A 16,385-nucleotide genomic window follows, 5' to 3' on the forward strand; every position below is an offset into this window, starting at 1 on the left:
CCTGGGAGAGAAATGTTTAGTTCTAGTTCTGTGAATGCACAGCTTGGTGGTAAACAGGAGGGTTTATGAGGCTCCCTCTCCCAAATACAACTCCCTTTCCCTCAAGCTTACCAGTTTAAAGCAGAATAGGCAACCACCAAAGACTGAAAGGCTCCTGAGGTCGGGCAAACCAGATTAAAATGTAGTTGGGAAGTATTTAACTGAATAAATAAAAATAAAATAAAACCTAGCCAATATTAATATGATTTTATTTTTATTTATTCATTCATTCATTTGTTTGTTTATTATTCATTCATTTCCTTCCTTCCTTCCTTCCTTCCTTCCTTCCTTCCTTCCTTCCTTCCTTCCTTCCTTCCTTCCTTCCTTCTTTCCTTCCGCAATTGAGGTTAAGTGACTTGCCCAGGGTCACACAGCTAGGAAGTGTTAAGTGTCTGAGGCTGTATTTGAACTCAGGTCCTCCATTCTATCCACTGCCCCATCTAGCTGCCCCATATGTGTTTTTCTAAGTCAATTTGTAGTCTAAAAGTATAGTTTAGTGACCCTGTGTTGATTTGAGTTTGGCACCCAATGCCTAGAAAATTCCTCCATTGCCTTCTAGGTTTTCCTGACATGATCTAGACCCAAGGGTCTGCTTTCCATTCCAAGAGGGCCATTGGTAAAAATCTGTTGTGAAGAAATGGTTGTGGCTTTCCCGTGTTTCCTTAGACCAGCATGTGCCTCACGTGCACCACACACACACACACACACACACACACACACACACTCACACTCACACACAACTCTTTAATATTGCATTATCTTGGCCACAGCAAAGGCTGGTGATGAGAAGCCCAGATGTTTGGTGAAAACAGACCAGGGTCTCTCAGGGATATGATATAGGGCAAACTTTCTACTCTTTTCCAGCCACTGTCCAAGGTAACAACAGGTTGGACCCAGGATATTTCTTGGTCTGTATTGCTTGGGAGTCATCTGAAACTCAGGGGTTTGTCCCAGCCCTCTCTCTCCATCCCTAAAAATCTTGTAGGATTTTTAAAACTCTCATTAATTTTCTAAAGAGTTTCCCACAGCTCCAGTATCTTTTCCCTGCTTTGGGCCCACACCCTAGGATTTGGAGATGACTGTGGCCATTTGCTACCATGGTCTATCTGTACTGATCTTCTGCTGGATGGGTGCTAGGGTGCTTCCTTTTAGTCAGAAGAAAAGTCATCTCTCAGCACTTTGTGCACTTCCATTTGCACTTCCCCTGCTTCTAAAAGGACTTGTATGGGTATAACATGACTGCAGCTTTGGAAATGCAACTCCTGGTTCAGTGTGTGTGAGTTTGTGAATGTGTGTGTGTGTTTGTAAGTGTGTGTGACTGTGTGTGATTGTGTGTGAGTGTGTGTGTTTGTGAGTGTGTGCGACTGTGATTATGTGTGAGTGTGAGTGTGTGTAAGCGTATGAATGTGTGTGTGATTGTGAGTGCGATTGAGTGTGAGTGTGAATGTGTGAGTGAGTGCGTGTGAATTTGTGTGTGAGTGAGTGTGTGTGTATGAGAGCCTTCCAGGACCAGGGCTATGTGTGTCTGTATATTTAATAACTGTGTCTGATCCTATATGTATCTAATGCATCTCCCCCAGAGATATGTTGTCTCCTCCATAAAATATTAGCTTTTTCAGGACATGGACTATTTCATTTTTGTCTTTGTATCACTAACATCTAGGACAATGCTATAGTAAGTAGGTGCTGTGTAAATGACTGTCAATTTATTTATTATTTTATCCATTGATTTATTGTTTGAATGGGGAAGAAGGGCAAAAAAAGTGGTCGGGAAAAGACGTGTCCTTCAGATCTGCAGCACAGGATGAGTCAGAGCTTGCCTGGACTAAAGTTGTCATTCCCTTTCAGGATGTGTCTTTGAAGGAGTCCAGTACCATGAAGGGGAAGAGTTTCGGCCCGAAGGGGACAGGTGTACCAAGTGCTTGTGTACTGTAAGTACAACCCTGGCTCTTGTAAGGGGTTCTTTCTTAGAGTGCCTACCTGCGAGTGTCATGCATTGGACTTTTCTGTCAATCGGTAATGTTCTGAGCCTTGTATCGAACGAATCTAGGATGATGGGACTAATTCACAGCTTTGTGTTGCCAACAGTGGTTGTCCTCTTCTTTTGCTATCTTTCCAGTCCGAACTGGAGTCTCAGAGTTGCTTTATTTAGTATATTTTATATTAGTATATTTATATTACTATATTTAGTATTTATGATCTGGAGCATTTTTATATGGTTGTTTATATTTTGAATTTCTTCAAACTGCTTATTCATGTCTTTGGCAATTTTCCTATTGGGGAATGGCTCTTACTTTGACACATCACTGGAGAATTTTATGGAGTCTTAATGTTAAAAAAAAATTATGGAAATAAACCCTAGGTTGCAGGAGGGGGAAATATCAGTTCTTGATGGGCTGCTTAAAATGTCTCTTTAATCCCACTGAGTTACAGTAGTGACTTAGCAAGACCATATTTTTAAAAAGCTTTTAATCCTTACTAATAAAGAGCAGACTCTCTCAAGATGACTTGTGCCTTGGTAATGCTGCTTCAAATATTAAAGAAAACACATAAGGGTTTTTAGGATCTGAAATTCATCAGGCCAGAATCACATGTGGGTCCTCATAAATCACTGGGGTTGTCAGGATTCTGTCTGACTCTTCTCTCCCCCTCCCCCTCCATCCAGCAGAAAAGCCCAGAATAAAACAAACACAGCCGACTGAGGTCAGGTCACAGAAGGAAGAGGGAGAGGAGAAGGGAAGAGGTAAGAAGTTTGGAGAGCAGGCAATAGGGAAGGAAGAAAGGGAAGGAGGGAGAGAGGGAGAAAAGAAGGAAAGAAGAAAGGAATGAGGGAGGGAGGAGTGAGAGAAGGAAGAAAGGAAAGGAGGAAGACAGGAAGAAAGGAAGGAGCGAGAAAGGGAAGGAAGGAAGAAGAGAGACAAAGAAGGAAGACAAGGAGTAAAGGAAGAAGAAGGGAGGAAGGTAGGGAGAAAAGAAGGAAGGAAGAAGGGAAGAAAGGAAGGATGGGAAGGAGCAAAAGAAGGGGAAAAAGGAAGGGAAAAGGGAGGAAATGAAGAAGAGAAGAAAGGAAGGAAATGAGGGAAATAAGAAAAGAGCAGCCTGGGACTAAGTGGAGGAAAGACTTTTATTTATTCATCCAATCCAAAAGTATTTAAATGCCTACTATTTGTTAAGCACCAGTTCAACTCAATTGAACAATATTTACCAGGTGCTTCTTATGCACCAGGGTTGTGATAGCTGCAGGTAACATACAGACTAACCTGGAACGGTCTCTGTCTTCAGAGAGTTTACATTCTACCTACCTACTCTGTTAACAAATGAAGTCGTTTAATCCTGAAATAAATGGGAATAAGGCTATTCAGACTTGGGTGAACCAATTTTTTTCTGCTTTTCTTTCCTCAGGGAGTAACATTAGGTTAATTCTATTTAATCAAGCAAAAGGCATTTTATTTAGGCTACCTCTCTTTGCTACATGTTCCAAAGGAAAATCAGCCATCTGGGCTGTATCAACATTTGACTTTTTAAATAAAGATCATTTGTCAATATGATTTGCCTGGGGGTGACGGTCCTTTCTACTGCCCCCCTTCTTCCATTGTTAATGTTTGGGTTATGTATCAGTAGCATGATTTCATGGGCAGGAAAACCTGGATTCAAATCCTGCTTTTCATACTAACTTTCTTTATGACTGTGTGCAAATCACTAAATTCAAGGACCTGGACAGCTAAGAGAGAAAGGTACAGGCTCAAATGCATCCATAGGGGACCTTTTCCCGTTAGGGTTTCTCTAGTAAAATGCCCCTAAATTCAGAAGGTGTTGAAGTGAATGAGGAAATCAGGAGCTAGTTCTCACTATCCATAAGAGAGTTTTTAAGAATTATGTAATTTTCCATTTGGAGGATAATGGAGCTCATCGCCTCCAGATGATGGAGCAGATGATGCTTGGTGCAGCTCAGGGACTCATTGGGGATGAATCCAGGACTGGTTTCTGCTGTATTCTGCAGCCTCAGTCTGGGTGTGGGTTTCCATATTGGAGTCAGATCCCTCTGGATTTAAATCGTACCTCAAACATTTAGAAGGAAAGTCTTATCCCAATCAACTTTAAAATGAGGGGGTCAGACTAGATTTTTTTCTGTTTCTTTCCAGCTCTCCAGCTGTGATCCCATGTACCTAAGATTCCTTTGAGAGCCTTAGAGATAGCAAGACTATAAACTCCTCCCTGACTATCTCACAGGATGGTTGCCCTGACTTAGTATATTCTTGGACCAGTGAAGGGATACTTCTCTCGCCTTGGGACCATTGGGACTTTCCAGTCATTGGATCCAAATTCCCCTCTCCTTTACTTTGAAGAACGGGAAACTGAGGTAGACAGAGGCTAAGGGATTTGCCCAGGGTCACACGGCTACTAAGTGTCTGAGACAGGATGTGAATCCAGGTGCTCTTTCCTCCAAGACCGGTGCCGTATCTACTAGCCTGAATTGCCCGTGAGGTTAATCCTGTTGACTTTAATTGGGTGATTTCTTAGCTTTCACATTTACTTCAGGGAAGGGATGAGGAGAAATTGGAGAGTTCTTGGGAAGAAGGGGAATGAGGTCAGGGATACAGTCATTCATTCACCTTCCAAGTTTCTTTTCTCATGCCCTCATATGAATACAAGCAGGTTCTTAATTTTCATAAGCGCTTTTTTCTTTTGATGTAGCACATTTGAAAGGGAGGTCTTGGCAAGCCAGGGCCCTGATGGGAGAAGGGTAACCATGGAGACCTTGGAATGCAGTGCTCCCAACTCCCAACTGGGGCTCCTCCTCGCTCCCGTAATTACAAAATCTCGGTTTCGCTCGCCAGGGTTGCCCTGACCGTAGGCTGGAGGGGCTCTGGCATGTGAGGTATGTGGGAGCAGAGGGGACCCTCATGCTGAGGAATCCATATTCCCCCCGGGGCCCAATGGGACTCCAGAGCTCCAGCCAAGAAGGGCAAGAGGAGGGGCCTGGGGCATCCAGAGCTGCCCGGCTGCTCTATGAAAAGGAAGGCTGCTGTCATAAAACCTGCCCGTAATCTGGGCAAGGAGAAAAATTAATTAATTTTGCTAACTCTTCTCCGGCGTTGCCACGGTGGGACTCACTGCAAAGAAAACACCTCGCTTCGAGTTTATTCCGGTCTCAGATGTGTTTAGTATCTGTGGATTCCACATAGTTGGAGGGAGAGCCAGCTTCAGCCACTCAGAAGAGCTGGGTTCGAGCCTCTGATTGGCTGGGTGATCTTGGGCAAGTGCCTTGACCTCCAGGTCCCCCTGGTGATTGTCTAAGATTAAAAAGTGCAGAATGGGTAGCTCAAAAGAGAGAATTTCCTTACCAAGAATCTCCTACCAGTAAAATCCTAGGCCGGGCTCTCAAAACACAAGTCATGTTCCAGAGACGTCAGATTTCACAGCACAACGCTTTGAGTGGAATCAGGAGGAAGACCTGATCAAATCTTGCCCTGGACAAGAGTCCTAAGCAACCAACCTGAGCCATTTGAGCCTCATTTTCCTCATTTGTAAACTGAGGAAGCAATAATTGCACTCAGCTCCCTGCAGTGTTAGAGATTTAGACTAGACTTGTGATTTCATCAGTGTTGCAGACAAAGCTTCTTGACTGATGCAGGTCATACTTTACAGCCTTATTGGAAGGCTGCAAGGCTACTGGAGTGACTTGCTCCCTACCACCAGCCCCAGCACATATTAAGATAAGTCTTGAACCCAGGTCTCCCCAGCTGCCAGATTTCAGTTTCTAACCACCTTACCACACTCCCCTCCTTGCATGGTGACAGTCAAGCAGGGAATGCACAAATTGTACAAAAGCATTATGAATGAATGAATGAATGAATAAAGCATTCGTTAGCTACTTTTTGTGCAAAAGTGGGAAAGTGGGGGCAACAATAAACAGAAAAATAAGGCAGCCCCTGCCCTCAAGGAACTGCCAATGTAGCAGTGGAGACGACCCCTGGGGAAGGTTTCAGCTCCCCTGGCATCTTAGAAAGGAATGCTTGTCGGCCAGATCTTGGCTGTCCCAAAGAGAGACCCGGGACCCACTGCTACTTTCATAGCTATTTAAGATTAACTTGTGTTTTTTCCTGATTTGACACTGAGGGGTCATAGCAGGTAGAACACAGCACTCAGAATCAGGAAGACCTGATTTCAGATTTCGCCTCAGATTTTTACTAGCTCTTGATCCTTAAACCTCAATCTGCCTCAGTTTCTTCATATGTAAAAGGAGCATAATAATAGCACTAACCCTCCAAGCTTGTTGTGAAAATAAAATGAACTAATGTTAAAAATAGATAAGCAAACACTCATCATAATGGGGATTATTAATCAGCAGCAGATTTGGAATTACTGATATATAATCACTTTCTGTATCAACTTTGGGACCCATCCTTCTTCCAGTTGGAATATCTTTTATCAAAGGGTGCAGATTTAGGTAGATGTCACTGGGACAATTCAGGAAGCCAAAAATTATTAGCTACTTTTAGAGGCCCCCAGAGCAGGAGACCCTCTGATCTCTGGGTCCAATCTGTTTCAGAATGGGCATTTTTAGAGTACATGTATGTGTGTGTATGGGTGTTTTTAATAATGGCTCATATCTAGCATACGATTTAAAAAACTGTATTTTTGCGATTTTCTTTGAGGCATTTTTATTCATTGCCATTATTCAGATGAGTAAACTATGGTCCTAGGATTAGCATGTCTAAATGCACGCTAGGAACAGTATTCCGGCCCTAATCAATTTGTCTCCAACTTCCTGCCTCTCTTTATCTCTTCACTCCTTCATATATCCTACATTATAACAAAATATATTGCATTTTCTGGGTCTGTCATATAAGTATTTCTGGTCTGCCTTTATTACCTCCAATTGCTTAAGAAAAGGAGGTCATTAAACTAACTAGAGTTCTGGAGTGTTAATGGTTAGTCGGCAAATTCCAGCTATATCCCCAGTGTTTAGTGACGAGCTTTTTATTTTATCTGCTATAAATCTTCCCTTTGTTTTATGTGTCCTTTGATGTATAAATCATTATTTTTTCATTTTACAATCTCACTATCCTGGTGATGTAACCAAGGCTATATAGTTTTAAGACTGCTGCTTGGTGCTCACTCATTTTAGTATATTGTAGGCCTGTCCTGTGAACTTATAATAAATGGGTTTTTACTTATTTCCACGTGCTGATAAGATTGGCAACAATATCGATCAATGAAATCTTGAACAATTTCCCAATCTCCAACTGCTTTCCCCCTTCTTGTGTCTCCTTGCTCTTGCCCTTGCTTTTCTTGCATTACTGACCACTTGAATAGCCATCAGAGGGAGCCTCTTCATTCCTTCTTGAGGTCTTTTCTGAAATCCCTTGGGCAAAAGTGACTTTTCCCGCCTTGAACTTTCCCCATTTCTGGCCTTTCTTTGCCTCTGTCACATTATCATTCTTTTTGTATATGTTATATACATATTTCTCTTTCTCCAACTCCAATTCAATGATGAACTCCATGTGGACACTTACTATGCCATTTTCCCCTTCAGTTTCGTATCTCACAGGAGCACATGGTGTTTTAGACAAAATCCAGATCTATGATTTCAAGTTGTAGAGAACTCTCGATGTGGAAATCGTTTCCATTGCTGCAGATGGTGACTCCTCAGTAATGTAGAGTCCTAGAGGATTGTCTGGGGCTACTGAGAGGTTAAGGGTTTTGTTCAGGGTTGCTGAGGAGCTAATATGTACAAGTGGAAACACTTGAAGCTAGCCTTTCCACAGTTCACCCCTGTATCTATTATGCCCCGCTGCCTCTTCCTGCTGAAATGAATTAAATTAGGCATTTTAAGGTCAGCAAATTACTATCCACCTTTTATCCCATTGGGTCCTTATAACAAACCTGGGAAGGAGATGTTATGGTTATGGTGTTATGTTTACTGCCATTTTATAGATGAGGAAATTCAGATTATGGAATATGAAGGGTCGCTCAGTTCTTAAGTGTCTGAGGCAGAATTTCAAGACATGTTTTCCTGATTCCAGGTCCAGTGTTTTATCCGCCAAATCACCATATTTAATCCTAACTTAAATCGTAAAGCTATTGATATTGCTGTCAGTCCTATCAAGAAGCACTGAGTACTAATTTTCCATGAGAAGTAGTAGAATGGCTATAGTGGACAGAGTTGGGCTTGGGTTCAAGTTTTGCCTTTTGATTTGTACTACCTGTGTGACCTTGTATAGATCTTTAAACTTTAAATGCCCCTGCGAGGGCTCTAAAAGTCTGAGTTTCTCTCTAATCCTGTGAGGTTCTAAGTTTAAATAACAAAACAAACAAGACTGTCAACATTACATAAAACCCTTTATAAACCTTAAAGGGTGAGATAAATACTGTGATCATCACCATTATTACTGTGGTGATGATGATGATAATGATGATGTTACCCAGAATCCAGGAACATTCAGGAACAGGAATCTTTGAAATCATGGTTTCTATGCCAAGATCGAAGTGTGGCGTATATCCCACAGAAAATTGACCATTAGTCAAAACACATCCGCCTTTCCCCTTGGCCAGGGTGCCAGCTTCTCTTTTCAGTGTAAGTGGACCCCATGGGCACCATGTCCCTTTGTCTCGAGAAGGGAGCTGGGCTTGGAGAGCATGTAACAGTAACTCAAATTTCCAAGGCTTCTGACCAAGGCAAGGGTACCAGGTACTTTGTGTTCTTTAATACCGAAGACTTACTCTGTTTGGTACGCATGTGAAATCACTTACTGATGGGGAGTGAGGCTCATGCATTTGTGGGATGCACTTAAAAGGATGGCAAGTCTTCAGTCTGTAAAAGCAGCCAAATTAACCAGCCAAGATCAATTGCTTTTTGGTGACAAAGGTGCGTTGAGGAGGAAGGACTTCCTCCCTCCTTCCTCCCCAATAAACTTGGGTTGTTAATGGACTGTCTGTGACAAAGGGGCTCCACTTTATTGGCTCCTCGAAATCCCGAAGTCCATAAACACCTTTGTTCAAACTAAAAGTCTAGTAAAGGCAAAGTGCTGTCTCCTAGGGGAAAGGAGCAGTGGCAGAAAACTTTGAGGAGAGAAGAAAGAATGAGTCAACCTCCATCTTCCTCCCAGGCCTTTTTCCCCATCTCTTTTTGCTTCTTATTCTTCCCCTCCTTCTTCTCACTTTGCCTTGATTCCTTTGAAGCCAACAGGGAATAGAAGATTTGTAAGTTAAAGTGGATGAGATCAGAAAGGGGCATGGATTTATGTCCAGCTCATGTTGCAATTACTACAAATTGCTTTGCAAGGAATCTCTATGTCTTCTCTTGGGACAGCTTGTTTGGGAAAAAAAATAGCCTCTAAGCTTTGAAGATTCCTCTGCTTTATTCTAGCACGAGAGAGTAAGGGACCGTCTCCAACTGGAAATATCAACTGGGAAGTCCAGAATTTGACTCTCCCTTTAACATTGATTGCATTTAGATGGGGAATGTCATTTTAGGGACAATTCTCTCTTTAGCAAATGCAGAGATGTTCTGTGACTTCTGTGCTGACAGTTTGGGACAAGAGTCTAAATTGCAATCTTATTATTGTTGAATTTTTCTTCTTGAAAGGGAAAGTCGGGTCCCTCCATCGTGGTAACTTCTCTTTGCTTTATATCTGCTGAATTTATGGAAATACCCAATGATCTCATGCTGCTTAGTTGTAGAATGTCATGAATCTTTCATTTTTAGTGGGAGAGAGGAGACTGATGGCAATTCTTTGAGCTAATTGAGGGGAAGATTGAGTGAATGGAAAGTTGGTGATTTGGACACAGAAAAGACAAACATAGGAACTACAGGAGAGTCCTGATGTCTTCCCCCACCATCGCTGCCCACCTTCCCCTTCTCCCATGGAATTCTCTTCTGGATCCTCCCATGCATTCTTTATAGAAGGTCTACTTAATTAGCTGGGATTCTTCTTTTAGGGATTTTAATATTTGCTGGACGCTAGTCCCGGATTTGGGCTGTCCTATGATGGATGGATGGACAGATAAATGGGAAGGGATAAGGCTGAAAAGTAGCACAAGATGATGGATAGAGTCTAGCCAGCCTTTGAACCAGGAAGTCCTAAGTTCTGTGTCATTTTGGTCAAGTCATTTAACTTCTCCATGCCCTCAGGCAAGACTTGATGATTGTCACAAGTGGAGTCAGTTATTTGCCCAAGGTTCTGAAATTAATAAGTAGGAGAGATGTGATTTGAAGCACACACGATCAGAAAATCTTCATTTATGAAAGGATACAAGTTCCCATTTCAAGGAGAAAAATGGAGCAGTGATAAACATATGATCAAAGAAGCTGTACAGAGTAGGGACAATACCTGCGATTCAATGGGGTAATGTCCTCTCAAATGAGAAAACTCCCTTTATCAAGGCAGGCTGGTCCCTTCTCTGCATCTAATAGCCCTCCAGTGGCCTAGAACAGAGGTGTCAGTGAGCCCCAACATTCCTGACAGAACCAGATTAGAAATGTAATTGGGAAATAGTTAACAAAATAAAAATACAATAAAACATAATGTTAATATGGGATTTTTTTTAAGTCAACATGCAGCCCCTAGGAATCAATGAATGATTTAAATGTTTTTTCCTCTCTGTGTTTGTTGCCATTGGCCCAGAGCAAAGTGACTTGACCAATCTTGGGTAAAAGGCAGGATTGAAACTCAGTTCTGGTCTTTACAGCCAGTTCTCTTTTCACTCCACCTTGTTGCCTTTTTGATTAAAAACACAGGAATAAACAACGTATAAAAATATATATTGTCTCAGATTTCCTAATATCTTTTAGGAAGATGTGTATGGGTATGGGTATTTACACACACATGCCTAAAAATATAAGGAAATCTGAGACATATATTGTGTGTGTGTGTATATATGTGTGTGTGTGTGTGTGTAAATGTGTGTATGTATATAGTATGTATACATATACATTTTATGTGAATATGTTTGTACACACACATATATATATATATATATATACATATATTGATTGCATGAAAATGTGTTTATATACATATATGTATGCCTACATGTATTATACAAATATGTATATGTTATAGAATGTGTTAACACATATGTATGTATATAGTATATGAATATGTATTTATATGCATATATATTTGTATAATAGTCATGTATAGATACATATATTAATTATATAATAATATTGTATCAATATGTGTGTATGTATAACATACAGCTATTATATGAATGTGTGTTTATGTACATACATGTCTGTATGTGCATATTGCCTGTAGGTTTCTGATGGGGGCAGGAGTAGTTAGAGCGCATGAGGATTAGATAATGGTTGAAAAGAAGGTCTGAGCCAGAATCTAAGATCACAGCCCTGATGAGAAACCGAGGAGTCTGTTCTCCTGACAACTAAATGACCGTTGGCCGAGGCCTGACATGGGCTGGATGTCCCTTATCTCTTTGGAAGGCAGCGGCAGCCAGGATCCCAGTGCAAAGGCAGGGATGGATATTAGAAGGAGTCAGAGGAGATCAGCGCCAGGGGGAGGTTGCCTCCATTGCTAAAAGAAGGGAGGTGGGTCCTGGGGCAGATCCAAGTGACCCTAGGGATTCCAGACTGCCCTTCTTATCGGGTCAGTGATGAGAGGAATGAATCATGCTGGAAGGGAGGTCAGGGTGCAAGGTGGCCCCAGTGTCTCTGCAGGCCGGACAGCCTCGAGATGCTTTGGGCCTGATTCCAGAAGCCTACAGGGAGGAGAGAGGCAGGATGTCATTTGGGAGAACGAGCTCGAGACAGTGGGGATGAACCTTCTGGCCACTCGCTGCCCTCACACGCTTTCCTGGACGGCCCCTGACGTTCTCTGAAGCTCTCAGTCTGTGGTTCTGTGACCTCTGTGGCACAATTTGGGCTCTGGGGCTGCAGGCAGGGCTGTCTCCCGGTCACTAGGTATTGCAGGCTTCCATGCACTCTTCTGCCTCACCCTGACTACCCCACGCTGCATCCTTCCTTCCTGCCATCAGCTCTGCCACCTGTGGATCCCTTCGGATCTCCATCCTTCGCCATCAAGCCCAGGAAACTCATCTTTGGGAAGGCTGAGAAGGTTGGAGCTGTCTGCCCCTCACATCTCGCCCCTCTGGTCCTCAGGGAGGGCAGGGCCATAGCTCCAGGCTCTCTATGTAGGGAGAAGGCTGCCTCACACCCCAGCTCCCAACTGCTCCATCCTGAGCATCTGAGAGGGGAAGGCGCTAGGAGACCACTAGAAGACATCATGTGGTCAATTAAATCCTAAATTCCTGGGGATCAGGATTGTTTTGGTTTTTATTTTTCTATCCTCAGTACTTAGTATACCCTTGGCACTTCAGCAATGCATGCTGATTGAGTAATAGATCTACAATCCTTTTATTTATTAGTGACTTAGAACATGCTCCGTAAAAGTGATTCTAAAATTTTTCTCTACTCTCCAAACTACTCACCCCATCTTCACTTCACCCATCCAGGCAGCTCAGTGGGTCCCTAGTAGAGAGAGTCCTGGACCTGCGTGACTGTGGGCTTGCACTCAGCCTCAGGAAATTGTCTTACTTGGATTCATGGAAAAAGTGAGGTACTTTCTAAGAAACAGGTCCCACTTCTGGGTCAGAGAAGATGTTTTCCTTTTCAGTATTAGTCCAATCTGGATTTGTTTTTTAGCTGTAGGCATATGACAAGCTGCTCTCCAATCTGCTTCAGAGTGTTGGGGAGACTTTGTCATATGGGAAAGTAGCAGGTTTCCTGAATTACTGTGTGCAAGGAAACAATATTGCAGTTTGGGTAAACGGTGAGAAACTGCACCCAGAGAATATTAATATATCCAGTGGGTCCTATAAGTTCTGTAATTTGTAATATAATTCTATGAATATTTCCTTTTCCTTTTTTATTTCTCATTCCCTCCTTATCACTCTGTCTCACACCTTTGTTCATTCCACTTTCTGTTCTATTTATTTCCCCTCTTTTCTTCTTCCTTCCTTCTTTTCCTTTTGTCTTCTCTTCTTTCTTTTCCTTCCCTCTTTCTCTCTTTCTTCTAGATGCTGGGGAAACGAGAATAATAAAGACAGCAGCAATAAAAATAAGCATTTATTAACAGACTGCTGTATGCTAGATATTATTCTAGACACTGTAAAAAAGGAGAAAAGAAAGAAAAAAGGAAAAATGAGTGAAAGAAAGAAAGAAATTCTTTGTTCCCAAGAAGATTATATTCTATCAAAGGAAACTGCACACATTTAAGAAGATAATATATATATATATATATATATATATATATATATATATACATATATATGTATACATATATATATTATATATATAATCTCTCATCTTTCACTCCTTCTTCCTTTTTTCTTTCCCCCATTTTCTCTTTTTCTCTCTCCTTTCCTCCCACTCCTTGTCTCATAAATAGAATCAGACAATGTGTCTGTGATTAATATTATTTTGTTTCTACAATGTTCCAGATGCTAAAATCTGAAATCTATACCAGGAGTTTTCAGACCTCTGACCATAACTCGAGTCAATTCTAAAGCCAACTTTCACAAAGAATAAAATAGAATTCTTGTACTAGAGTCTGTTTTTTTTTTAAAGCTTTTCTTGGTATTTTCTACAGGCTTGTGAAAAAAATCCTGCTGGATCCATTTTTGTGTTTGACTAAATAAAAATGGCTTTCTGTGACAGTCATAATAAAGCCATATCTTTTGGCCAAACATAAAAAAAAAGAATGTCATTAATAGAAATACTTGCTTTATTGAAAATGACTTGGGCAAATAGGAAGTTAATTAATTTCATTCTGTTATTAGTGTTGATGGATATCTTAATATTACATTTTACTACAGTTCCAGAGAGTTAGGGATAGTGGGGATGCTGATTTCCCAGGTCTTCTCAACCTTGCATGTCTGGTTTTGTGAACGATGAAGAGTTGACAGGTGTGACAGTCTCTGATGTTGGTGAGAAATGTGCTTCTTTTCACCTTCAAGTTTAAGAGAAGAGGAGGTAGTAGGGGACTCTGGAGATTGTTTTGGGTTTTTTATTGGGTTTTCAGCATCTATAATATTCATAAACAGTCCAGCTGTCTTTAATAACAGAGCCCACCAAATGAAAGGACAGATTTGGCAATATCTCCTTCCCGTCCCCCCCAACGCAGACACACATATACACAAACAACCCAAGAACCAGCTTGCACAAAGGTTTTCCAAGACAGGTTGTCAGTCAATGACACGACACCCTTTTTATAACTAAGTGTCTGGATAACATAAGTTTCTTTGAGGGATTTCCGATCTCTTATATTTATTGGTACTCTCTCCATGAGGGTAGATAACAGCCTTCTCATCTTGGGCGATGATCATCAATCAAAAACATTTGACTCCAGGTGTGATGGTGCTCTCCTAGAATTTCTGCTAGCAGGGAGGTTGAGGCTGGCGGATTGCTTCACATATAGGAAGCTCTGAGTTGCAGCAGAATTAAAGCGGACTCGGAATTTTTCCTACTAGGTCCATTACCAATACAGTGAGCCTCTGAGGGGCTGCCTGAGAAGTAGCCAGCTGGCCCATGTCAGAAATGAGCAGGTCAGTGCTTCTGGCCAATTAGTGGGATTGTGCCAGTGAGTGGTCACTACTCCAAGCCTGGGAAAGATCCCTATATCCCAAGCTTGGGAAAGACGCCTATATCTTAAGCAACCCACCCGCCTCAACCTCCCTGGTAGCAGGGATTATAAATGTGAACTCTCACCAAGAAGGAATCCAAAGGCCCCACATTGGTGAAATCCATATGGATTTGGTCTACAATATGTTGTCAAATAAGCTTGGGATAAATTGCTAAATCATGTTGATTTGTTTATGGAGATGGAGGGGTATGAGATGGGGATTCAGGACTACTGCCATATGAGATCACGGAAGTGTTATTTTTAAGAAGCCTAGATTAATGATCATGTAAGGAACAACCAAAAGAAAATGCATCACATCAGTGTAGACTGCAAAAAAATGAACACTTGCTCAATATCTTGCAAATTGTGGCCTGGTGGTTAGAACTATACAAAGGAAACACACTATCTTCTGTGGGCTGACAGCTAAAATATCTATCTAAACTCTAAAATGTCCTTGGTAATTCAACCAAAAGTTGGACTTGAATCATAGCGTTCTTACTTACCAAACTGTTGCCTCCTGTCACCCAGTTATAACATTCTGATCCTTGAAAATTTCGGAACACAGCTTAATAGCTGTCTCCATGTGAAATACTCTTCTCCGGGAAAAATTGAATGGGAAATTCTAGTTTTCAAAATATTGAGATCTAATGGAAGAAACTGTCCTGAATTTCCTCTTAGTGAACCTACAGAGGATGAACTTCCATGAACACTTTCACTTAGTTACAAACAGACATTTTATCCATCTGTGCAAAAGTCCACAGGACATTAAATAGACAAGAGCAAAAGTAGGAAAACAACTTGTCCCATGACTGTTCCATCTGAACTTCATTGAGAAGATGAGGAGATGATGATGATGATGATGATGATGGTGCTGATGATGGTGGTGATGATGATGATGGAACACTACCCATTTTCCTTTGTGGTACAACCACTGATGATCAAATATTTCTCTATTCTGGAAGTCAGGCTGTATGGCTTAGAGAAGAGGTGAGAAATGTTTAAGAAAAATTGTGATTTTTCTAAATGAATGAGCTGTTCATAGAGATCTGGACTTGTAATTAAAAAGACCCAGATCAGACCCTCTATGTCTTTTAATCTTTTGGATCTTCAGTTTTTTCATCTGTAAAATGGGAATAATAGCCTTTCCCTCATACCATTTTTGTGAGGGTTATTTAGGTAATATATGTAAAGTTCTTTGCCAGCCTTAAAGATTTAGAGGAGGGGCTCAACTTTATCACGTGTCATGAGTTCCTTGGCTTGTGGTCTGGTATAGTCCATGGGCCCCTTCTCTAAATGTTTTTAAATTCATAAAATACAAAGGAATCAGTTATATTGAAATGCATATCAAAATATTTCTGAAAAAGAAGGGCAAGGACTTCAGGGTCAAAAATCTGTTGAAGGAAAAAAATAACAATGTTGTGATTCATATTGTAGATATAAGTTTGCCAGAAACAATTGAATTTAACACTAATCTAATATCAAAATCTGTATTTAGTTTGGGCGGTAGAAGGAGAGAGAGAGAAATAGAGAATGAAAGAGGAGAAAAAGAGAGACACACACAGTGAAAGAGAGATACAGAGAGAGAGACAGAGAAATAGAGACAGAGAGAGAGAGAGAGACAGACACACACTCAGTGCGAGAGAGAGAGATAGAGAGACAGAGACAGAGATACACACACACACACACACACACACACACACA

At 41.3% G+C, this 16,385-nt stretch overlaps 1 protein-coding gene across 1 annotated transcript in view; it reads left to right on the forward strand.

Moving 5' to 3' along the window:
- The window catches only part of BMPER (BMP binding endothelial regulator), a 262,921-nt gene that overhangs the window by 85,785 nt on the left and 160,751 nt on the right, over positions 1-16,385 (forward strand). The window contains exon 6 of the mRNA XM_031952980.1: positions 1,888-1,970. Coding sequence (XP_031808840.1) covers positions 1,888-1,970 — 83 coding nt within the window. The remainder of the gene's footprint in view (positions 1-1,887; positions 1,971-16,385) is intronic.

This window comes from Sarcophilus harrisii, chromosome 1 (assembly GCF_902635505.1).
Source record: "Sarcophilus harrisii chromosome 1, mSarHar1.11, whole genome shotgun sequence".
Lineage (NCBI taxonomy): Eukaryota > Metazoa > Chordata > Mammalia > Dasyuromorphia > Dasyuridae > Sarcophilus > Sarcophilus harrisii.